The sequence below is a fragment of the Carassius carassius genome, chromosome 3 (genome assembly GCF_963082965.1).
Source record: "Carassius carassius chromosome 3, fCarCar2.1, whole genome shotgun sequence".
In the NCBI taxonomy this organism is placed as follows: Eukaryota; Metazoa; Chordata; class Actinopteri; order Cypriniformes; family Cyprinidae; genus Carassius; species Carassius carassius.
Window position 1 is genome coordinate 9,138,599 of NC_081757.1, and position 25,599 is coordinate 9,164,197.

The 25,599-nt window shown below is 33.9% G+C and overlaps 1 protein-coding gene across 1 annotated transcript in view; it reads right to left on the minus strand.

The window, feature by feature from the left end:
* LOC132118148 (proprotein convertase subtilisin/kexin type 6-like) overlaps positions 1–25,599 on the minus strand; it is a 75,963-nt gene that overhangs the window by 11,929 nt on the left and 38,435 nt on the right. Inside the window, exons 12-16 of the mRNA XM_059527751.1 lie at positions 12,021–12,209; positions 7,683–7,819; positions 6,546–6,728; positions 5,496–5,598; positions 3,699–3,895 (exon numbers count right to left, since the gene is read on the minus strand). Of these exons, the coding sequence (XP_059383734.1) occupies positions 3,699–3,895; positions 5,496–5,598; positions 6,546–6,728; positions 7,683–7,819; positions 12,021–12,209 (809 nt within the window). The remainder of the gene's footprint in view (positions 1–3,698; positions 3,896–5,495; positions 5,599–6,545; positions 6,729–7,682; positions 7,820–12,020; positions 12,210–25,599) is intronic.

A 25,599-nucleotide genomic window follows, 5' to 3' on the forward strand; every position in this document is an offset into this window, starting at 1 on the left:
TTTAAAAGTGGCAATGGATTCTCTACAGAATGCTTTTAATTCATTTCAGACTTCTCTTGGTAACCTAAAATTAATGTGAAATGCTAAAAAGAAAAAAAGAAATGCATGTATACAGTAAAATGCAGAATAACACTTTTAATAACACTTTAAGAAAAGAATAAATTTACAAGATCACATTGTAACCAGCATGCACAAAAACAAATGAAATTAATCAAAATAAACATTTTGAAATATTATTTTCCCTTTTTTGGTGTTTATTTTTATTTACATTTTAGAAAGGTTGCCATTATTACATTTACTTAAAATGAAATTAGTTACAATTATATATTGTAGTTTTATATATTGTAGTTTTTATTAACATTTAAAAAAAATTCTCATTTAAAATCTAATAGTTAATTATTGTAATTAAAAAAAAGAAATTAGATTGTCAAATGTGCACCTATAGTTTTTATTTTTTGTATTTCAGTTATTTTAGGTTAAACTAAATAAAAATTACAAATATTGATTTCAGCAACTTGCTGAAAGTAGTAACATTTTTAGTTTCATTACTTAATTTCAGTTAACATTCAAACTGTAAACAAACTGCAATCTATAGCCTTATGAACCAATTATGGTTACATTTCCCTATTTAGAGCACTTTTACTCAGCATAGACAGCACATTAAAGCAACAAATACACTGTGTGTTTATAAAGACAGTGTCAATAATAATCACATAGATCAAGCAAACTTAAAACACTGATAAAGTGTATTAAGCTGTAAAGAGCCTTTAGCACTTCAACTTTTCCTGTGATATGAAGAACGTTTTTATAACAAAACAGAACCCAGTTGCAGATTCCAGAATTCATACTTATTTATTTTATGATCAAAAAATTGAAAATACCAGTGTCAAGTCCTACTCTTGTTCAAGTTCCAAAGGACACATGGACGACTCAAATTTCCAGCTCAATCGGTTTTATTTTTATTTTGGCTTTGTCAGTTCATTAAATTAGGTTGTAAACCTTTAAAAACAGAGAACAAATGTTACCATTTCAATTAAACCTTTATAATGAATTTTAAAATGTTTAAATGTTTAATTAAACATTTTATGTATTCTATGATGAACTAGTCATTTAAGCCTTTAAATGGCATAAAGAACCCATTTAAGTCAATGCTGCAATCTGTTACTTAACCAATCTACACATCAATTAAACATAGCTTGAACATATTATACAGCATTCCAAACATCATGAAAGTAAATAAAACATTTCACTGACCATTGGTGTCTTTGGACTGAACCTACAAGTGAACTTGGAGTGTCTTCTCAGTGAAGTTTGTTTGTCTGAATGACTGAGGAACTCCAGGTTTTTTAACAGGTGCTCCAAATCAGTGAAAATGACAACAGGTGACAAGCAGCCAGATTGCTGCTGCTGGTGCACTCTGGGAAGTGTAGTTCTTTGACTCATTTCAGAGATTCAGCTCAACAACCAGCCTGTAACAGCAGCTGATTCCCAAAAGATTTACACACTTTAAATGACAGATATCTAAAAGGAACGGAATATACTAGCAGAGAAAAAGACAAAAGCACCCAAGATAAAAAAAAATACCCAATTTATCTCAGAAAAACAAAACGTATGCATGATGGAAGTCATCAAAAATTTGGTGATTTATAGTGGTTTTTTGCTGTGAATTATTCCCAGTGCTGCACAAGACACACAAAAAGAAAAAGGGAGAGACAAATTTAGGCCTTTGAGTTATATATCACCTATAATTTGCCTTGATTAATAATGAGTGAAATATCTGGGCATCTGGATGCAATTCATACTTGGGTTTGTACAAATTTCATCCATTCACACTGCCACTAAACACATCTGTTCCAGACGCATGGCTCCGCATGTGTTCAGCAACTGAGGACGAGCGTGCAAATAACCATAAACCAACTCAAACTCTCCGTCCCCATAAGCATTGCAGGCGGACTGTGAAAGATGCTCAATCATTAGTCTTATTTGTGGAGATAACTAGAGCTCATCTCCTTCCCAGCAGCTGTTATCAACAAGACGGAAACAACAAGGGACAATAAAGCCACAGCATGAAACAGAATCAGTGAAAGCACTGGCTTCTTCTGCTCTGCGCACATGTGAGCCACGCTTCAAATACACTCTGTTCAGTGATTATATAGGCAGTCTTTAAAAAGCAAAGGTAAAGCCACAGATACAAATTCTGACACTATTTACTATTAGTTCACCCTCATGACATTCCACACCTGTATGATATTATTTTTTGGGAAGCACAAAAGTTGAAGAATCGTTTCTTTTAGATACAACCGCTCAGAGTTTTCACATCTGTTAGGCTTCGAAAAGGACAAAAAACACTGTCAACATAAGTACATATCATACAATAAGCGATATCACACGAGCAAAGAGAGCATTATTAAACGAGTGGTGATTTTGTCCCAAATATTACAAGTTTAAATATGATATTAAACAACAGTTCGGTAAATAAGAAGTTAATATTATGTTATATTATAAATGCAATGTGTTTTTGCTCAGTTTAGCAGATAATATATTACTTTTAAAGCCACAGCAGAACTGTTGTGCTTCTGTGAGCAACACAGCTGTGTTTAGTTTTTGAATAAATCCACATTTTGAAAAAAAATCATTTTTACAGAGAGAATCGTTTACTTCATTCCTGAATGAATCATCCATTTAAACTGAATCGAATGAATGAATGACTCAATAAAACACTTTCCTTCACCTGCTGGCAGATTTAGTTTCTTATTTAGAGTATCATTTCATACAAATAAATAAATAATTAAGTAAAAATCAAAAGATTACATTTAAATTCTGTCATAATTTACACAGCCTCATGTAGTGTAGTTTCAAACCTTTCTTTTGTGGAACATAAAAGAAGGTATTTTGAAGACAAAGTAACAAAGCTGTTTTGGTTACCAACGACTTTCATTGTATGAATAAAAAATACTGAGATGTTTCATTAAATTATCTTCTTTTATGTTCCATAGTTTATGTTAGGCCGTTGTAGCCTAAATGTTTATGTGTAATACATTTTATGTTGAATCAGATAAAACATTTCTTTCTAATACTACAATTTGTAATGTCTATTTGATACTTTCTAATTTAACACAAGAAATTGCTTTAAATAGTCTTTTGTGGTGATTTTCACATTCAAATTTATTTTGTGATTAATGAGATTATGAATTATGTTTATATAAAAATACATATTTAAATATATTTTTGAAAAGGATTTAATTTCCTTTTTAATAACATAAATGACTACTTTAACATTTAGACAGCACAATGTTTATGTGTTATGTGTTTTTAATTCTCATCAGAGTACCACATTAGTAGTACGAGGATAGCAAAATGAAAATTAAATCATAAAACTTTGCATTACTGCAATTATTTTGGGCTCTTTGGTGATAAATGCTTATGACATTCATCATTTATAAGTTGCTTTAGGACCTTAAATTAGTAAAATAATAAATAAATAGAAAAAAATAGAAATAATGATAGAAGAAATATTAGTAGTAGAAGAAAATAAATGGATGATATACTGCATTTCTTTTAAATTATTATTTAAAATGACAGACCTCGGTTTGGTATTTACTAGATACATATGATTCTATTTGGCTGTATAGTAACTTCAGTTCAATACACTCATAAGTGAAATGTATCAGTGGATGCCCCATCTTGGTCAGACTCACCGTCGTCGTGAAAGCAGCCGGCGGGACAGGTCTCCACACAGGTGCTCTCCTTCGAGTAAAAGTAAAGTCCTCTCCGGCAGGAGCGGCACTCGTTTGGCCCACGAGCCACACACTTCTCACAGCCTCGGTGACAGCGGCGACATCTGCGGGCCTCTGTGTCCTCAAAATAACCCAGCGGACAGTGACTTACACACGTCCTGTGATGGGGACAAGAAGAAAAGCAGCATCAATCTGTTTGACAATGAGGAAAACAAAGCAGACTTCATTCAACATACTGTTAGGTCATTGCACACTCAGTAAAAAATAAATACGACCTCACGTTATGTCAATCACGTTTATACACTGCCTCTGGAATATTTATCCGTCTTCAAAAAAATTCGGATTGGGTTTGACTTTCTATGTTTTTCGCAACCGTAGCAAGTATTTTGAGAGGTGTTTTGATGTTATTTTGGGGTGTTTTGATGTTATTAAGTATTTTGGTGTTTTGACCATTCAGAGCCAACGTACAAGCGAACGGCAAAATCCAGAATGCCTTATTGAAAAAAGAAAAGCTTATTTATTCAGCTTTCATATGATGCATAACTCTCAATTTAAAAAATTTACCCTTGTGAGTGGTTTTGTGGTCTACGGCCACATATTTATTTGTTACCACCTACATCCTAGCACATCCCTGCATCTAATTCTATTCTATCATTTATAGCACAACTGTACATACAACTTCTTTTCCATTTATTTTTCTATTTTTGTCTATTTATATTTACATATGTGTATTTTTTTTATTCTCATCTTACTTTTTATTGTCTGTGTGTTGTTGTGTTCTCTGTGAACTGGAAAGCTTTCTGATTCTGATTAGTTTGTATATTTTTCATTTGAACTTTAAAAGGGGCATGAACTGCCTTTTTTATTTTGTACTCTTCTCTGAGGTCACACTTCTAATGTTATCAAGATAATAATAGGCTACTTTCATTCCTGTTTTTGAAAGTCGTGACATTTGCCAAGTACTCTGCACTTAACCCATCCAAGTGCACACACAAAGCAGTGAGAAGTGAACACACACCCAGAGCAGTGGGCAGCTATAGATCCAGCACCTGGGGAGCAACTGGGGGTGCTTTGCACAAGGGCACTTCAACCATGGTTGTTGAGGGAGGAAGAGAGCACTGTTCATTCACTCCCCTCTACCTACAACTCCTGCCAGCACTGAGACTCAAACCGGCGACCTTCTGGTAACTAGTCTGTCTCTCTAACCATTGGACCACAGCTGCCTCCTCATCAGATCGCTCTGTTTGAATAGGCTCAGGCTGATTGTAGACTCAGAAGTAAACGCCCCGCTGCTGTGATTGGCTAATATTTGTGTATGTTTGACAGCGTACATTCCTCATAGATGGTCAAAAACGCATAAGTATCTAAATACATATCAAACGATCTATAAGAAGAGATGAAGCAATAGTGACTGCGTATTTTAGTTTCAATCTTTTTGAAAATCCTCTGTCGAATTGTGCCTTGTTTTTAAAATGATTTATCAGTTTTACTGTTTTATGTCTATATGTTTTTTATTAATTTATTATTAATTAATTTACTTCAGTTTTAGCTTGAGTTTTTTTTGTACATCAAGTTTAACAAAATTTATTTAATTTAATTGTAAAATTTTACTGCAATTAAGGAAAATGTTTTTTTTTAATATAGTTTTATTTTGAGTTAACTACAATAATTCTATGAGCGTTACTACAATTTCCTACAAAAAAATCCTACAATTTCCACTCTCTTTAGATATCATTTCTGTCTTTGTGTGATCTGTACCTGCCACTCTTGAGGCTGCCCAGACTGAAGTGAATGCAGTTGAGGCAGTGATCGGCATCTGCTCCGTCGCAGCCCTGATCTCCACATTCAGGATGACACGGACCTGAAATACAGTCACAGACCAGCAGCTCTTCAATCTCATCCACAGATGTAGTAGATAATATTACATTTGGTCTTTTAAGCAACTTACAAATGAGGAACATAAGAAGCAAGTCCCCAGAGAGTATTCAACAATATTCATAGTATGTAATGCCAGGTTTATCAGAACAATTAATATCAAATAAAGGATCTTTTTGAACTAGAAATAATTTATCACAAAAGACAAAAGCACATTAAAGCAAAGAAATGATGTCCACATTTCTGTGGAAAAGTAACAAATGTCTTGTGTGTGTTTGTGTTTTGAGTTGTTTAAAGAAAAGATTAAAGATATCATTAATCTCACACTATCAACAAGCAACCAGTACCATCATTGTACTGTTAATTAAATATAAGTAACATCACTTTTTTTTTTTTTTTTTTGAAGCAATCAATTTTTCTCCAATAGCAAATTTTTTTTTTTTTATGTTTGCTTTTGTTTTGTTTTGCTTATGTTTGTTTGGCTTTTATTTTTAACATGAATTTCCTTTTAGACCAATAATAAACAAAATGTTCAGAATACATCACCTGCCCCTTGTGCATGCTTTTCCTCATTTAACTGCATTTTTAAAATGCTTAAATTCAAAAGTTACCATTCAAAAGTTTGTGGTTTTGATTTTGCTTTTAATAAAAAGCTTCTTGTAAAAAAAAAAGCGTTTTTTTCTTTTTTTTTTTTTAGAAGTATGCATTAAATTGATTGGAAGTAACAGTAAAGATAATTGCATAGTATAAAAAATATATATTTAAGATATTTTCAAATAGTAAACAGTTATTTTAAATTGTAATAATATTTCACTATTTTTATTGCATTTGTGATCACATAAATGCAAGCTTAGTGAGCATAAGATTTAAAAACTCTTTAAACATTCTCACGGCCACAAACTTCTGAACTTGTCTAGGTATTACTGTGAGTACCATTATATTCCTCCTCTTCCTCCTCTTCATGCTCAGGGGCTCCTGGCACAGAATCTAGGTTTTTCAGCTCCTTGCCTGCTGTGGGAATTTCCAGCATCCTGGAGAACGAGTGCTGGGAACCCTGGGATTGGTAGGGGTGCTCAGCCGTGCCGTGAAGGATGAGTGTCCACTCCTTCAGCTTACCTGACAGAGAAGAGAGAGCAGGAGACCAGGCCATGAGGAGGGACAAAGAAAGTTCTGTCATGCATTGCAATGAATCACATCAATCCTGAGGAGAAAGAAGACAGGACGACTTTAATCTGCAGCAGGACTCAATAAAGGTTTGCAATGAACAGAAATGTAATTCATTCAAGAAAGCAACACACCTGATGGAAGTACATGAATGCAAACAATTCCAAATGAGCAAAAAAAAAAAAAAGAAATTCCATCTAGGTCTGCTAATGAGAATTCATTTTAATTAGGATACGGGCTTAGAAATCAGCTGCCTATGTAGGAAGCAAGCTATATTACTAGGTTTTAAGAACACAGCCAGTGTAATGTGTGAATTGTGTGAACTGTTTTATTGGTTCCTTATTTGCTAAACATAATGCTAAAAGTATACTACTGAGAGCCAAAGTGATTTCCAAAATAAATTATTTTTTGTTATCTGTCATATCACAATAAAGGCAAAAATGCCAAAAATAAAATAAAACAATACAAAATAAAATAAAATATGATATATATATAAATTATGTATAAAATGAAAATATTTTGAATTCAATAAAAAAAATTGTAAATATTAAAATAAAATAAAAATAAAGAATTAAATGTTAAATAATAATGAAATAAATTAATAATCAAATAAAAAATAAAAATAATAATATAAAATTAGAGGACTTTTTTTAACAAGTTGGGAAAGGTGAAAGTATTTCACATGTGGCACAATGGTACAAAACAACATAAAACTGAAGGGGCAATAAAATTCAGCTTCATATTGAAGCAAAAAAAGCAGGTGTATAAACAATACTAGAATTAGACCAGAGTCAGATTTTTTAGGATTATACTGTGTTTAGACTGGACATGACTAGCATCACAGTACACTGACTTCATGTTGTCTGATGCTCGTGTTGGTCTCAACCTCATCCCTCCGTTCCTTACCCAACACTTCAGGGTTACGCAGCTGAGACGGCGAGTCTGAGATCTCCAGCATCCACGTGCCCTCCGCTCTCTCCCCCCAGCAATGAACCGTCATGAACTCCCAGTGCCTGAAGCCCTCGTTGGAGTTATCAAACAATCTGGAAGACAGAAGAAACAGAGGTCAACGTTTCAGAGAGAATAATGAAAACAAGGAGATAAGACAACACAAAGTCATCTAATACACCGCATCACTAGTAACTGCTCATTATTCACAGAGAAGATCCCTCAAAAAGATCTGAACCTCCTCAATAATGGATGAAATAAACTAAAGTGCAAACAAAAGAGTGAAACTTTAGCAGCAAATTAAAGTCATATTCAAAAAGGGAAAACAATCCTATTTACATACTGTATATTTGATTTGTAGTGTATTAACAATACAGATTTTCAGAGACAGTTCTCACTTAAACCATCACAATCAACTGCACCAAATGATTGTGTATAAAACAACAAAAGAGCAATAACAAAATAAATGCATAACCGTTTCCACCTGCGATTGTTTCTGTAATCTTAATTCCAGTACTCATCCTCAAGCCATCCTAGGTGTATACAACTTTCTTCTTTTAGACGAATACAGTCAAAGTTTCGTGAAAAATGTCCTGGCACTTCCCAGCTTTAAAATGGCAGTGAATGGTTATCAAGATTTTGAAGCCCAAAACGTGCATAAATCCATCATGAAAAGTACCTCACATGGCTCTGAGTGATTAATAAAGACCTTCTGAAGTGAATCGATGCATTCGTGAAAGAATAATATCCATTTTTAAACTTTATAAACTGCAATCTCTATCTTAATTGTCATATACGCGTTCACGAGAGAGTGGCGTCAACAGATAGAGATTATGGTTCATAAAGTTTTAATTATGGATTTTCTAGCACAAATGCATGGATTCGCTTCAGAAGGCCTTTATTAATCCTCTGGGCTGTGTGGAGTACTTTTTATGATGGATTTATGCACTTTATTTGGCTTCAAAATCTCAACAGCCATTCACTCCCATTATAACGCTCGGAAGAGCCAGGACATTTTTAAATATAACTCTGATTGTGTTCATCTGAAAGAAGAAAGTCATGTAAACCTTTGATGGCTTGAGGGTGAGTAAGTCGTGGGGTAATTTTCTTTTTTTGGTGTGAACTGACCCTTTAACATTAGCTGGTAGCCTGAGGGGTCTGAGTGATGTCATCTGAAAAGCAAAGTCGTTTAGGAGTCGTAGCACATTTAAGAACATTAACAGAACTAAACCATTCGGTTCTGGTCATTTGTGATTCTTACTGCTACTTATGAGCAGCATGAACTCACTCTAAGCATCAGGCATCAACAAAAGTGCAGCTCTCCCCCTCTGCGCCCTCAGACCACTAGCGCTCGCTTTGAACTGAACTCATGCTGATAAAAACAGCTCCGTCCACAAACACACTACTAATGAGAGCTTAGCAGAGCCGTTTCTGAACTTGGCCCTCTCACGGCCCCATGTTAACAGGCTTGGATGGCGTTTCGCACATTACGTCTGCACGCTTTCTTCTCCAGCCACCAAACGTGGCGTCTAAATCTGAACGGTGGTTGGCTGTGGCAGCGTGCAAGTTTAATAAATGAGCTGAAGGGACGTCCCGACCACAACATCCCTCTCCATAATTCAAGGCAAATGTCTTTCCTGGCAATCCGCAGGCGTCATATGAATGGCTCTCCATCGACTCTCAGCGCTGAAAGGCCGGGGTGAGAGAGCAGTGCGGGGTGACCATTAATAAATACTCTCTGAATGCGGGAAGCGCCATTAGGCTGTCATGTCTGTTATCAGAAAAGCAGACGCGCGGTGGGAGATGTTTGTGCAGGGGCGGATTTTGACAGCTCTTCCATCTCCATCACAGTAAATAAGACGTGGAACATCAAAACAATGAGCTTTCTGTGGAGAAGTGCGAATGGAGGGACGTTCACGTAGACAAACGAGAGTGACGAACATTGTTACCGACAGAGAAGATGGCTGTGGTATTTTGGTTTTCCCAAACATTTCTGGCATTTAATATTTGAAGAGACACATTTTAACTTTTGCCATCCTCCAAACTATGAACAAATGATGCACGATTTTTAGAAATTAATTAATTAATTAAAATATTCAAGGTATTCAGAACTATATTTCTTCAGATTTTGTTGCAGCCGTATGCTAAAATACTTTAAATTATTTTATATATTTAATTTTAGTAACATTTTTGCCATTTAAATGTCTAAAAAAGCCACATTTCCCACACCCCAATAAAAGATGTGTAATATCCTAATAAACCTAGAAAAAAAACTTTATTTTGTTTAATTTTTTTTACAGCCTTATGCAAAAAGGCATTAAATATCTGATTTTAGTGGCATTTTTGGCATTTCAAGTCTGTATGAAACATTTTCCAAATAAGAACTGTGTGACTACCCAAACCAAGAACAAAAACAGGCAATATTTAAATAAATAAATAACAAAATATTAATAAAATAAATACATATAAATAAATAAATAAAATAAAAAATTCACATGGTACTGAGATCTTGTAATTTATAAATTTTATTCACATTTTATGATCTGACATTATGCTAAAATACATAAAATTACTTTTTATATTTGATATATATTTATATATTTTTTTTATATATACATTATATATTTGACTTTTTTTGTCATAAATGTCTGAGGGGCCATACTTCCCTCAAAAGCTCACAAGGGGAAATGCATTATTTAAAATAATAATTTTGAAAAAAATTTAGACCATTTAGACCAATATCCATTTCTTGATATTTTGTTGTGCTGTAGTCTTACAAAATAATTTGAAGCCATATATACTGCGTATTTTCGATATTTATAAAACTACATAAGATTTAGTAATAATAAATACATAAAATTATTCAGATCTATTTTTTTTTGTCGTCCCATTTTGTTTAGGTTGTGGCTTCATACTACTATACTATAAATTATCTGAAATATATTCAATTATATTGACACTAATGTTTACTCGTGTACGGTACTCAGTTCTGGTCCTCTGTATCTGATCTGGATGCTGAAGCAGAAGAAGCTGAAAGTGAGTGAGAGTTTTATTCATGAGGGCTATGAGAATGATGCTCAGGGTCTCTCAGTACTCATAACCATGCGGGAAAAACCACTGAGTGAATACAAAACCACACAGAAGCCGAGAGGAGAGAGATTTTGGAAAGAGCAGAGCATCAAGACCAACAGAGAGGATATCAAACTGCTGCGTGATTGACAGCAAGAAGCTTCCGGTGTGACAGAAACCAGAGCAGCCAGATCAGACCCCGTCAGCTCCTGCGGACCCCTACAGAATACACTACGGTATAAGCAGCACATTACCACGTTAGTGAGCACGTGTCTGTACGAAGAAAACCCAAGTTTTGGATACTGAAAATTATGAGAGCTCATGAGAGAAAGAGACACAAAACAAACTTTTGATTTGATTTGTAGCTCAGAAATGCTGATGGATGGACGGATGGATAGATAGGAAAGAAATCCTATGTGTGTCATCATACTGGATCTGTGCATTGTCTCTTAAAGTGACAGCAGCCTAATTCACCAGCTGTTGTTGGTGTTACTAATGTAAATCAACAGAAAAAAGGAAAGCAAAATAATTTTATTTATTTTTGGTCAAGACTATGCAGGGTTATTTTACTTTTGATTATTCAATATCTGTACCTAAACACTTAAAAAACATTTGTATCTTTGTTTTATTCTGTTCATTTATAAATTGCTTGGTTTATTTGTATCTTTATTATTACTGATTGTTCACTTGTCATTAATAATTTTTGAACTTTATATTTGTTAGGCTAGCAGTTCTTGCTATTTAAGTAGCTCTATTTAATGTACATTATATTGTATTGTTTTTATATTGATATATTATATTATATTATTTATATTTATGTCTTAAAAACATTTAATTCATACTAACAATTAAATAAAAACATTTTAAATAATAATAAAAAAATAATTTCATATACAATGTAACAGTTACGATCACTGTATAAGGTGCATACAGTATTTTAAATTTTTCCTTTAATGCACTTTGTTTGAAGAACAGGTTTAAGAAAATTGAGATGAACTTTATAGAAAACAGATATAAGTTTAAAGAGACATGCTGGTGGTCTGGGGGATTGCGCACTTTCTCTATAGCAATGAGCTGCAGCGCTCATGCGGATGATGCAAGACCAAACTCCTTCATCATTTCCACTATCCAGCCAATAAAACGCAGAAACCACTAAAACTGTAAAGCTCTGCTGGAGAGTTGCCATGAGTTGAGCTCTGTCAGATGTGCTGGTGTGTTGTGCATCACCTCTGAGCCAGCAGCTGTGATCGCGTCCCTGAGGGGCATACGAGGCTGATCTCCAGGTCTCCTCTGCGCGGGTGGACGACGAGGACGCGCACCACCACGTGCTCCAGAAACACCACCCGCTGATCCGGCTGATCGCTGCAACCGCTGCTCGAGATGCTGGCGTTCAGCTTCTGATCTGCTCGAATGTACCTGCAGGAGGATCCAAGAGGGTCAGTGGAGAACAGGTGCGAATGTCAAACGCAGATCTGCATTCATCGAAATTCATAAAAATCATTCACAATGGGCAAATTTAGAATTCTTTTTTATTATTATTTATTATTTTTCAATTTTTCATTTTCTAAAAGACTGTCATGCATTTCAGAGATATCCTACTTTTCTAATTTGGATATTCAGAGGCTCCGTAGTGTACGTGATTATGTCATCACCTTTTGACAACATTGATTCATCAGAAGAAACCAATGTATTTCGTTCATCTGAGCCAAATAGGAATGATTGTTGATGCTTAGTCTCACCCCCATGCCTAGATCGGTTCAAACTGTCCCGTATTCAACCAATAAACATAGGTTTTGATCTTTTGAACCACTATTTAATATATTTCTTTGGAAATATGAACAAACGCAAAGTGAAAGTAAAGTCTGTCATGCATGCATGAAAACAGACACAACATAACACATTTGCATGAGAAAACTCTCCGAAAAAGCACAGCAAAACACACGACAGAGTACTTTGACATAAAACAAACAAAAACAAGGATGAAACAGCAGTGCATGTCTGATAAAGCACTGGAATTTATGTTTTCGCATCGCTAGGCGATGTCCCTGTAAAATCAATTCTGATGCAGATTCCAGCCAGCGGATCGATCAATTATATTATGTATATTATTAAGTAAATAATTCTTATATAGCTCATAAAGATAATTTGCACTATTTTTTCTGTTGCACTCTGAATATTTCTCACTCATTTTGTGTAGTTTGTGAATCATTTGCACTGTTTTTATTGTTGCAGAAGACAATTTGTGCAATTGTTTTAATGCTGCAGTTTGTGTTTATTGTTCATACTCAGATTGAAAATATATTTCTCCGAAAAAAACTTTTTTGTTTTGTTATAATATAACACTCTTTCCATTTTCTTTACTCCCTAAACGTTTTTTGGACACATCTCTATTGTTAGTAAATGAAATAGTCCTGTTTTTCACTCAAAAACGCCAAAAATAATATTGTAATAAATTGCTATAACTTGCTTGGGGAATGTTATGTGTAAACAAAATTTTATTTGGAAGTGTAAAACACCCAGATACAACTATTTAGAGAAAAATATCCAAACTTTCTGTTTGAGTACACAGTAAAAAAAACACCCAGTTGTTGCTTGCGTTTTTATTAAAAGTCTGTAATTATATTAATTCTTAGAGAAAACAAAAGGAAAAATGGGACTTTAAATTAGTTAGACTTAAACTTCAAGTTCTCCTGTTTATAATGATATATGGAACTTGATGCTGACTGCTAGAATAGGTCTGAAAAACAAAGAAAAGTGCAGGTGTGTCAGGCGCTCCAAAAATTGTCTAGGTCTTTCAGGGTTAAACTCTATGAGACCTCCATTATAGCTACTTGATACTTTTATGCTGTATTTATGTTCTTTTATACAGATTGGCGATGACCATCAGCATCCAAATTCAAAAGTATGAAAAATTGCAGATCAGAATAAAAACATTTTCACAGAAGGAACAAAATAAGAAGAAAGTCACAATGACATGAGGGCGACTAAAATAACGAAATAAATAACTTTCTCTACATGACGCATGTGACATAAATTACGGCTGCTTTCAGTAACCGCTTGCCTAAAAAGAAAATCTCCCAGTTCTTCCCGGCTGTCCTCAAGCACATCTGGAGTAAAGGGACTCGTGTTATAAAACAACAGAGACAAAATGCCTCTTAACAAGATAAATGGCTGAACTTAAGGCAAGTAGTGTATTTTGAGGACAAGTGGTCTTCTGGGAAAGTCCTGCCTCCTTTGAGTCACCGTCAAAGACCACATGACTTTATTTACATCTCTTACTGTAGCGAACAAAATCACTGCTACAGTGAAGGCATGACAGAGCGATCAAACATAAACAACACCACAATATCATAATGAACCATTTTAATATGGGAAAATTAAAATTAAATTAAAATAACAATCGAAAATTGGAGATGCTATTTAAAGATTAATAATGAAGACTAAATGCAATTTTTTTGTATATTGTTCATAATAATAGCAATAAAACTAGATAAACAACACTAATGGTATACAAAATGACAGGTTCATCCTTATATAAATAATATACTTGGATATGATGTATTTGGAGATTTACAAATTCAGTATATATATTACATATAAATTATCATTTTACATTTACATATTACAATATATCATTTTTTATATTTCATATTGCTAAATATTTTTTTATTTTTTTATGTAAATAAAAAAGTAAAAAAATAAACACACGCACACACACACACACACACACACACACACACACACACACACACACACACACACAGTATATTATTATATACAGTAGGCCTAAATATTATATACATTTTTATATTTAAAAGTTGTAAGTATATCTATATTTATACACACACACACAAAATTATATAAAATACATATTCATAGTTTTGATATTTTATAGTTGTAAGAATATTTTACATGTATTTAAAAAATAATAATAGAAAACACTATATTATATAAATATTTATATAGATTTTAGTACATTTTGTGTACTTTTCATTAAGAATAGCAACCAAATTGGAAAAACAGCACTACTGGTTTATGAAGTGACAGGTTTGTATGAATAAACTACATTTCCCATAATCCTTTGTGCAGCTAGAGCATCAATCACACCCCTAACAGTGCTTGTTAAACTGAAGAAAAAAGCAATAAAAAAGTATTAAATTGCCTGACCTGTTCATTTTATTCCAACCCAAATCATTTAAATCACATCGTAAGCATCTGAGTGTCTTTATTACACATAACCTTGGCCTTAATAGTGTGAAAAATAATAAACCAAGCACACATATTGTGATCTTTACTCTTCCACAATGCCGTTTCGTGGCTCATTAAATTGCAGGATTATCTATTCGGTCAATCCAGAAGCTTGTTTTGGATATTAAAGACTTTTTTCCTCGGGAGCGACACGGTTTCAACGGCTTTATAATGGCATCTGCGGCATTTTATGGGTGTGCTGATAAACAACAGTGCACAGATGGCAACAAAATTAGTCACTAGAGGTCTGAGCCATTATTTAGCACACGTTCAGAAGCAGCATCGCCCAGAAATATACTCACTGGAGACTGTGCCGCAGCCTCCTTTCAATCGTGTGACTGACATTCAAAGGAAAACACGCTTAAAACAGAAGGTTGCAACTCTTCAATTTAACATGACAGCTTGTAGTGAAACTTTCAGCTGACACCTGGGGAGAAACAGCATCCACAGACCACACATTTCCCTGGGTTTAAATGCAAAATAAAAATCTAATAAACTGGCTGATATTTATTTAATCATTTACAAAAATATTTAATAATACTATATTAATATTAAATGATTATAAAAAAATATTTAATATATAATTATTATATATTAGAAATATTGAAAATAATAATTAATAAAAAAAAGTTTAAATATACACTCACCTAAAGGATTATTAGGAACACCATATACTAATACTGTGTTTGACCCCCTTTCTCCTTCAGAACTGCCTTAATTCTACGTGGCATTGATTCAACAAGGTGCTGAAAGCATTCTTTAGAAATGTTGGCCCATATTGATAGGATAGCATCTTGCAGTTGATGGAGCTTTGTGGGATGCACATCCAGGGCACGAAGCTCCAGTTCCACCACATCCCAAAGATGCTATATTGGGTTGAGATCTGGTGACTGTGGGGGCCATTTTAGTACAGTGAACTCATTATCATGTTCAAGAAACCAATTTGAAATGTGACGTTGCATTATCCTGCTGGAAGTAGCCATCAGAGGATGGGTACATCGTGGTCATAAAGGGATGGACATGGTCAGAAACAATGCTCAGGTAGGCCGTGGCATTTAAACGATGCCCAATTGGCACTAAGGGGCCTAAAGAGTGCCAAGAAAACATCCCCCACACCATTACACTACCACCAGCAGCCTGCACAGTGGTAACAAGGCACGATGGATCCATGTTCTCATTCTGTTTACGCCAAATTCTGACTCTACAGAATGTCTCAACAGAAATCGAGACTCATCAGACCAGGCAACATTTTTCCAGTCTTCAACTGTCCAGTTTAGGTGAGCTCGTGCAAATTGTAGCCTCTTTTTCCTATTTGTAGTGGAGATGAGTGGTACCCGGTGGGGTCTTCTGCTGTTGTAGCCCATCCCCCTCAAGGTTGTGCATGTTGTGGCTTCACATACTGGATGTTTTTCCCTTTTCACACCATTCTTTGTAAACCCTAGAAATGGTTGTAATGGTCCCAGTAACTGAGCAGATTGTGAAATACTCAGACCGGCCCGTCTGGCACCAACAACCATGCCACGCTCAAAATAGCTTAAATCACCTTTCTTTCCCATTCTGACATTCAGTCTGGAGTTCAGGAGATTGTCTTGACCAGGACCACACCCCTAAATGCATTGAAGCAACTGCCATGTGATTGGTTGATTAAATAATTGCATTAATGAGAAATTGAACAGGTATTCCTAATAATCCTTTAAGTGAGTGTATGTATAATTATAATGTATTAAAATAACAAATTACAAATATGAATAAAATAACAACTATATACTAACTTAATATTTGTAATACATTTTTGCATTTTTCCTTAATTTATTTTTACATTTTCTCACATTTTGCACCTACATTTTGTAATATATCTTGACATTTTAAGGTTTAAATGAAATCAAGTCACAGTGAACAGTGTTGTAACTGTTAACTAAAACTTATATAACAAACCTGTTATATAAAGATATTTATATAACTTATGTTTAAGCATGTACTGTACATACACATGTGTTTGTATGTATACACAAAAACACACATTTTATTTTTTATTTTTTTTGCCAAATAAGACTAGTTATAAGCCTCAGTCTTTATAGCCACCATCATCATCACACTTCATACGGTGATACTTGACACCTGATTTCTGTACGTAAAGCACTGATGGGTTCAACAAAACAACTCAAACGAGTGCAAACAATGCATCTACTCATCAACTGTTTATGGCACTCAGCTATTACATTTTTCCCTTCATAGAGCCAAAGGAATGAGTCTGTAAATCGATAGATGGCAGCCAAGCTAATGAGACTGGAAGCGCAGGCTAACTCCCTCTCAATAGCCATCCGAGCGTGAGATGCTGTAAATAAAACCCAATCTATGATCAATATCAGTGGCCAAGCATACAGCCAGCCCTACACACACACACACACACAGACCAGAGGTGTTTTAATGGTTTAAAGAAAGCCAGCACAGCAGGAGATTGGATTTTCATTCAGTGCTATCAGGCTGTTTGTCCATTTTTCTGATGAACAAAATCAAGGGAGAGCAAGGAGCAACATCAGGAAAATAATACACAGTTTTAACATTTTATTGCAAGTCCCATTTCAAAGGTACTGACTGCAATAAAACTGCAATGAATGTAATTAATCTATTAGCAGGATTTTGGGGGATATATTTGCTTTTTGGACAGGAGAATGTTTTACTTTACACCCAAACCAAAATTTTATTTTTACTGTTAACATGTCTATAAAAATTACAAATTTAAAAATTTAAACATTAGAAATGTGTTTTCTGGCACCTTAAAGTTTAAAGTAATATTTTAAACATTTTAAATTACTAATATTTTATTATCACGTTCTTTACATTGTAAAACTACAACTACTAATTTAATCCAATTTGTTAATTGAAATAAAGCTCGAACAAAAATAAAACAAACAAACACAAAATTTTTGTTTTTGCAAACAAATCTTGCTTTGGCGTATAAACGTAATAAAAAAGTAAAAATTAAGTAATAAAATTAATAAGCCAAGAACTAAAATAAATAAATATAAAGCTACTGTAAGTAGAAATATAAAAAAAAATGGAAAAAAAAGACAAATCATAGAACAAAATCACTAAAACAAACTAAAATGAAAATGAAATCTAAATCACAATAGCAATAAATTCTATAATACTGCATCAACATTAAATTAAAATAACAATGATTGTTTGTATCATATACGATACAGTTTTCTACATTTTATTGCAGCAAGTCACATTTTAAGATCACTAACCTTAATAAAACAATGTAAATTGTGCATTTGATTAATCACCAGATATAGGACAGAGGAGGGAAAGCTAAAAAGGTGTGTTAGACAGAACAATATCTGACTTTTCAGCAAAACTAAATGAAACTTTTGTAACCTGTCACAACATCACAACTGCTGCTTTAAGGGCAACGCTCTCAGAGGAACGGCTGCAAACAAAAAAGGCTGACATCTTTACAACACAAACACAGTTTAGACAGGATGGACTTGTCATTAAACTTATCAAGTTCATCATGTTTCGATGAACTTGCTAAAACAACATGTTCTTCTGTTGTGTCCAGTGACCAGATGTCATGAATTTGCGAGCCACATCTCATGTCCTGATCAAGTTACATACAGTCAGAACAGCGTTTGTCTTATTATTGGACTTTTATTTAGTTGATAATAACAAACATTTAAAATTTGCTTTGCTGTGATTTGCTCTGTTTATCCAAAAAACACACAGTATATTTCAAACATGTATTACTTTCTTACTTGTGTAAAATTGTTCATACAGTTCTGTAACATACCATATCAAGGCTTAAATATATATTTACAATATAGAAAATATATATTTCATTCTAAGCCATGCTGTACAATGTTGTAATTGTTAACTAACACTATTAATTGTTGTTTTATTTTTTGTTATTTGAAAGAAAGCTGAAATAAAATGAAGTATAAATAGCAGACAAAAACTTAATATAATATAAAATTGAACATATGGTATATTTCATTAAAGTTGCTCTGAATAATGTTGCAGTTGTTAACTAAACCACAACTATATTTAGTTTTTCATCAAATAATGTAGGAATAAAATTCTATTCAAATATTAGACACAAACGTAAGTTGAAAATTAGAAATGTTGCCTTGAAAACTAACTAAAAAAAAGTCTTAACATACAAGCACACAAAATTACTGAAACCAAATAAAATCCAAATGAAAACTGACAATATATGAAAATACGAATTAGGGTTGCTGCAAAGGGAAAAACTCTATTATGAACCACCCATATACAAGCTATTTACAAGCAAAGGAAAAGAGAGAAAACTCTAACGCACTACCCCCATGTTGCATATATAACATTAATGTAGATTTATGATTTGTGTCCTTTTTTCTCTGGTGTTCCACATAAAAAAAGAAAGCGGTTTGGGTTTGGAAAGGCATGAGGGAGAGTAAATGATGGTTTGTAAATGATTTAAATTTCGAGGTGAACTGTTCCTTTAAAGTTAACAAGCGCGGGTGGGCTGTAGTTTTTACCCTGTGCACTGTACAGTACATACTGTACTACATCTGACGCTTCCTCTGAATCTGGAGAGGTAAGAAAACATCTGCTGTGCATCTGAGTGATTACGCACATGACGACATTCGTGTTCATTAAATACATGCGTGTGTTTTATTGGCCACCTGAGAGATTAATTTCAACTATCTTAAACTTTTGACAGCACGCTCACTTTTAGAAACCTGTGTTAGATTTCAAATGTTGAATTACTGTGCAATTAATAAAGCTAACGGAAACCAACAGAACATCTTTGACCTGGCCTGTTTTTTTTTTTTTTTTTATCATGGTCATCTTGGTCTAACCCAAATATTTGTGCCTATCAAGCCCATACCATTCAAACAGAGACTTTTTACAATGATTTGCAGTTATACAGATTCCTGCCAGCTTTTAAATGTGTAGTCCATCTGAAAGTATTCAGAACAAGTGTTTTCTGCAACAGAAATGAAACATGCGACACGGTGAATGTTTTTTTTTTTTTTTTTTTTTAAATAGGACCTGCCGAAATGCTTTAAACTTAGTGATTTATTCCTAAAAGTAAGACTTCTTGAAGGAACAGTTGACTTGAAATAATAGTTTCCCCAAAAAGGAAAATTTGCTGAAAGTCTACATTCAAAATGTGAATGAGTTTGTTTCTTCATCAGAACAGATTTGGAGAAATGTAGCATTACATCATTTGCTCGCAAATGGATGCTCTTCAGTGAATGGGTGCCGTCAGAATGAGAGTCCAAACAGCTGATAAATACATCACAATAATCCACAAGCAATCAACACCACAAAGTCAAAATGCCTTAATAATGGATTTGTTTCATACAAACACAGTTTTTCACTACACAACATGTTAACTGATGGACTGGAGGGGTGTGGATTACTTGTGGATTGTTGTGGTGTTTTTATCAGCTGTTTGGACTCTCATTCTGATGGCACCCATTCATTTCCCATGAAAAAAACATACTCATCTTGGATGGTGTAACAATGAGTACATTTTCAGCTTATTTGCATTTTTCTTCCATTGACAATCAATCATGCTGACAATTTCATGGAACTTAGATACAAATTTAAAGTTCATGTTGTTCATAACTTCCTTGAGCATTAGGATGAGTAAAATAACATTTATATATATATATACACACACAGTGGTCCATCACCTCCTGCCAGATTCAAGCCAAACCTTTCTGCTATCACTTTTAAACATTTCGAGCACCAAGCAGCATATATATATATATATATATATATATATATATATATAACTACCTGTCGAACCTGGGGCAATTCTTGGCAAATGTCAACATTTTTGGCATGTGTCTAAAGAGTTTATGGAGAGATGTGCTGACAGGTCTTTAATCCCATCAGCTGGGTCAGACACGGGGCCCCAGAGTCGATCAATAGCTGCTGCTTCATTTTGATGATTGATTTCTTTCAACGCACATTGCAAATTATGTGAACTTGGATACAGAGGAAGAGAAATCAAGCCACGTGGCGTCCTTGATAGAGGGCAGATGATGTCATCGACACAATACATTAAAGATATACATCAAAATGTGAATAATATGCATCAGTTAATGCCCTGGTCTGAATACAAGTTCGAATGTGTTGATACTACACAAGATTAATACACTGATCAACCAGTGCAAAGTTCAGTGAAATGCAGATCTACACAACAGTATATTCAGCATCCAGTATGTTCTGATTATTACTAGCAGTGTTTTCTTATTGTGTTGCTTTGCACAGTGTTTTGGTTTTAAGTATAGACTGTGTTTTATCACAGTTTGAGTCGTAAACAAACAGGCAGTGGGCCAAAAGTAAGTGTTGCATTATATCCAACTATATTTAATTAAAATGCATTACCTATAATTTTTTTTAATTGGGCGAAAAAATTAATTTATATAAATAAATATTCTTATTTATTCACTTTTATTAAACTGATCAAAAATGAAAAGTAAAAGACATTTGTTAAAAAAAAGCTGTACTTCTGAGCTTAAAAAAATAAGACAATAATCGTGAATGTTTCTTGAGCAGTAAATCAGCATATTAGAATGATTTCTGAAGGATCGTGTGACACTGAAGACTGGAGTAATGATGCTGAAAATTTAGCATCACAGGAATAAATTGCATTTTACAATATATATTAAAATAGAAAACTGTTATTTTAAATTGTAATAATATTTCAAAATCTTACAGTTTTTACTGCATTTTTAATCAAATAAACACAACCTTTGGGAGCAGAAGAGTTTTTTGTTTTTTTTAAAGTAACTTACACTAACCCTTTCACAAAATCTAATTCAGTCGATCAAGCACTTAATAGCAGCACTTTAGTTTCAAACTCCGTGCAAATTAATTACCATTTGGATGCAAATGTGTTCCACCCCCATATTATTTAAATTAGATTTCACAAATAATCAAGTTTGTACTTGCTGCTGATAGGGATGAAACACTCCTGATAACCATTTTATTAATTACATCCATTATTAAAGGAAATACGCAATGCAGTAAGCCAGAAAAGAAAATGCTGATTTTTCTCTAAAACTGTACTAAAACAAAATGGTATAAAGCTTTAAGGTCACAGTGTTTCATCATGCCTTTCAACAGATCACCACCATAATCTGCCTTTCAATGCAGAGACAGCACATCCTCTGAGGCCAGATATGAAAGGAGAGAAAATCCCTTTCAATATACATCAGTAGTTGGACGTGCCAGCATGGGACATCACAGTTCAAATTAGGCCACACAGAACAGTCGTGCATTCAAACTCCATTTCAGAACAATGCTGTAGCAAACGACGCCAAACATTCCGGGGTCCGTGTGACCGACACATTCCCGCTCGGGCCGTGATCTGCCGGCTCTGTGCTAACACGGTGGCAGTGTGGCAGAGTTGTGTTTGCGTGAAATAATACCACCATCCAAAACACAAAGAGACAAACACAGTTTATGCAAACAGGAAAACTTAACACTCCAGCTAAAGCACAAAGTGCACTGCATAACAACTGATACATACTGAAGTATTTCAATTACTCAAACTAAAACTGAAATAAATACAAAGAGCAAGAAAGAAAGAGTAAATTATAAATATTTGAAATGATAGAAACAAAAAACAATAACCACAGTAATAAAAGTTGTTATTGTTCACCAGAAGTATTAAAACACATTTCCATTAGCTTAAATGAAGCTAAAATATAAATATTAGATGATAAACCTAAACTTAAGCAACTTTGAAAAATAGAATAAAACAAAAAAACTGAAATGTCGCCTTGACATCTAACTTAAATGAAGTTTAAGTACTAAAATTACTACAAAATAAATCCTATAAAGAAATTTCATAAATAATAATAATACTAAAAATGAAAAAAAAAAAAAAAGTTATAACATTAATAAATACTATACATAAAAAACACAACTTGGTAAATGTAAACTACATTTATAAAGCCATGGTTTTTATTTATATTCTAGATAAGAAATATTATGTTTTATTATTGTTATTGTTAATTGAAATAAACTATTAAAAACATTTCCATTACTTGAATTAAAGCTAAAATAAGATATAAATATTAGATGAAAAACTTGAAATTTAAAAGAAAATGAATGTTTCCCCTGGCAAGTAACTGAAACAAAATAAGTTTAATTAATAAATTTACTAAAACTAAAAACTCAATTAGAGATATATAGAAGTAAAAATAATAAAAGTATATAAAAATACTCAAATTAAAATAATAATACATGTCATTTCAAAACAGTAATGAATAGTAGTATAAATAAAACTGTATAAAAATAAAACAGTGTCACTAATTTTGGTTAATTCCCTAAACCGACATAGAAATAGTACTGAATCAAAGACAAGTTTGACCTAACAAAAATTAGTAAAGTTTTGCATAAATCATCTCCTGTGTTTCCTTTGTATGCAGGAGGTGTCTGCTCAATAGGCAACCACACTGACAAATTGAGATATTCCTGGAAATATGGAGACTTTGTCATAAAGCCCAGTAACTTGCCACAATACCTCAGTACTTTCTTACAGGTTATATCGCGGGATTTGAATTGAGAATTGAAGTGTTGCACTGAATGCGTAAGTGATTCATGGTGCTCAAGTGGACCGTCTCAACACGTCTGCTGATTGTACATCGCTCTTCAAAGCAGTGCGACATGCCGTCCCACTCTGAGGCCCGATGATGATTCAAGTTATGAGCTAACAACGCTTAGACATGCTCCAGTTCCCGCCACTGCCCTCCTGATGGAAATAAATGCCTCTAATTATTCCCATCAGAATCAGATATCGCTGGAAATGAAAAAGAAGGATTTGCTGCAGAGATGTCCAGATTCAACTGGGTCATGGAAACGGATCAGTAGATTGGGGGTGTTTTCCACATTATTAGAGGTGTTTTAAACTAATAAGATGAGACAGTTACTGGGAGGGGTGGTATGACAGTATATACAGTGTTGGGGAGTAACTAGTTACATGTAACGGCGTTACGTAATTTAATTACAAAATTATTGTAACTGTAATTAGTTACAGTTACTAAGAATAAATGAGTAATTAAATTACAGTTACTTATGAAATTTTGAACGATTACAAAGTGGATTACATTTGAATATTTACACACATCCACATACAGATTTAACTGATATCTTTCCCAAATTTCACTGACTATTCTGAGACATACCGCCCTAATAATTTCCGGGATGCGGAAACACAAGTCTAGTTTGTAGAATCCAGTCATAAAAACGGAATGCCTAATGCGGACGGAATATGCCACATTTTGGATGACTAAATCAAAAGTAGGTCAGTACACTTGAATCAAAACATGACATGGACTAGTGTCTGTGAATATTAAGCCCCAAAAATGCAATATATGACTCCTGCACGTTCTGCGTGTCTGTGGAAATCAGGCGCGGACTGGACACCGGGAGAACCGGGACAATTCCCGGTGGCCTGGCAGCCGATTTTGCCCCACTATTTAATATCATTATTTTATAATAGCCTGCCGAATGTACCAAAGCGATCATTTGCGAATCCGCCATTTGATAATTAAATCTCTAATAAGTCATGAATTGTTAGTCATGACTCGCACGCTCTCCGCGCCTCCGCCAAACGGTTTGGATCAGACTCCGAGTAATCAATGCGAGAGAGAGAGAGAGAGAGAGAGAGAGAGAGAGAGAGAGAGAGAGAGAGAGAGAGAGAGAGAGAGAGAATGGAGTGTGGAAGCGCACAGCTGGAGCAGAGAAACAGAACTACTGTTCAGGGTTTCAGGTCAGTTTCATCTGTAAAGATGCTTTTTTGTCTTTGTTTTTTTATTTATTTAATCAAGCAGCAGCACGTTGCTCATCAGTCATCACTCAAAATAGGATACTATATAAAGGACATCATTATTATCTGTAGTAATGTTACAGTAGTAGTTTAGCTGAAAAACAATCAGATTTTTTTATAGGTTTAGGGGGAGCTACGACAGACAACAACACAACCCTTACGAAAATTAACTTTTTAATATATTACTATAAATCCAGAGAAAATAGTTACTATTGTTTAACTGTGGTAACCAAAAATTTTAAATGATTTTACAAATTGAGTTATTTAAAAATAAATACAAATCCATTTGCAAAAAACAAAACAAAACAAGGTTATTGTATAGGCTAATAAAAGCATGGTAATTTTTTGTAAGGGAAAAACATGACTCGTGTACAGTATTAGGATTTTTCTATAAAGATATTGTAGTATTGTAGAGTATTGTATTGTAAAGTATAGTTTTGTTCAATCTTGAGTATTAAAGTCATGAGAGAGATGGATAACAGGACAAAATAAAGAGACTGAAGAGAAAAATGGAAGTGAAGGTGCAGTTCAGGAGATAACTTTTAATTATTTTGCATGTCCCCAAATTAAAGATTTAAACCTTTTTTTATGTCAGGTCCATACCAAAAATAGTTTTGTCCATGAATTTGTTTGTATGAGTTTGGATTTTCCAGTCTGAATTTTTTTCCCAGTCTGCCCCTCCTGTAAATTAATGGCAAAGACATGGTTTCATTTACTACA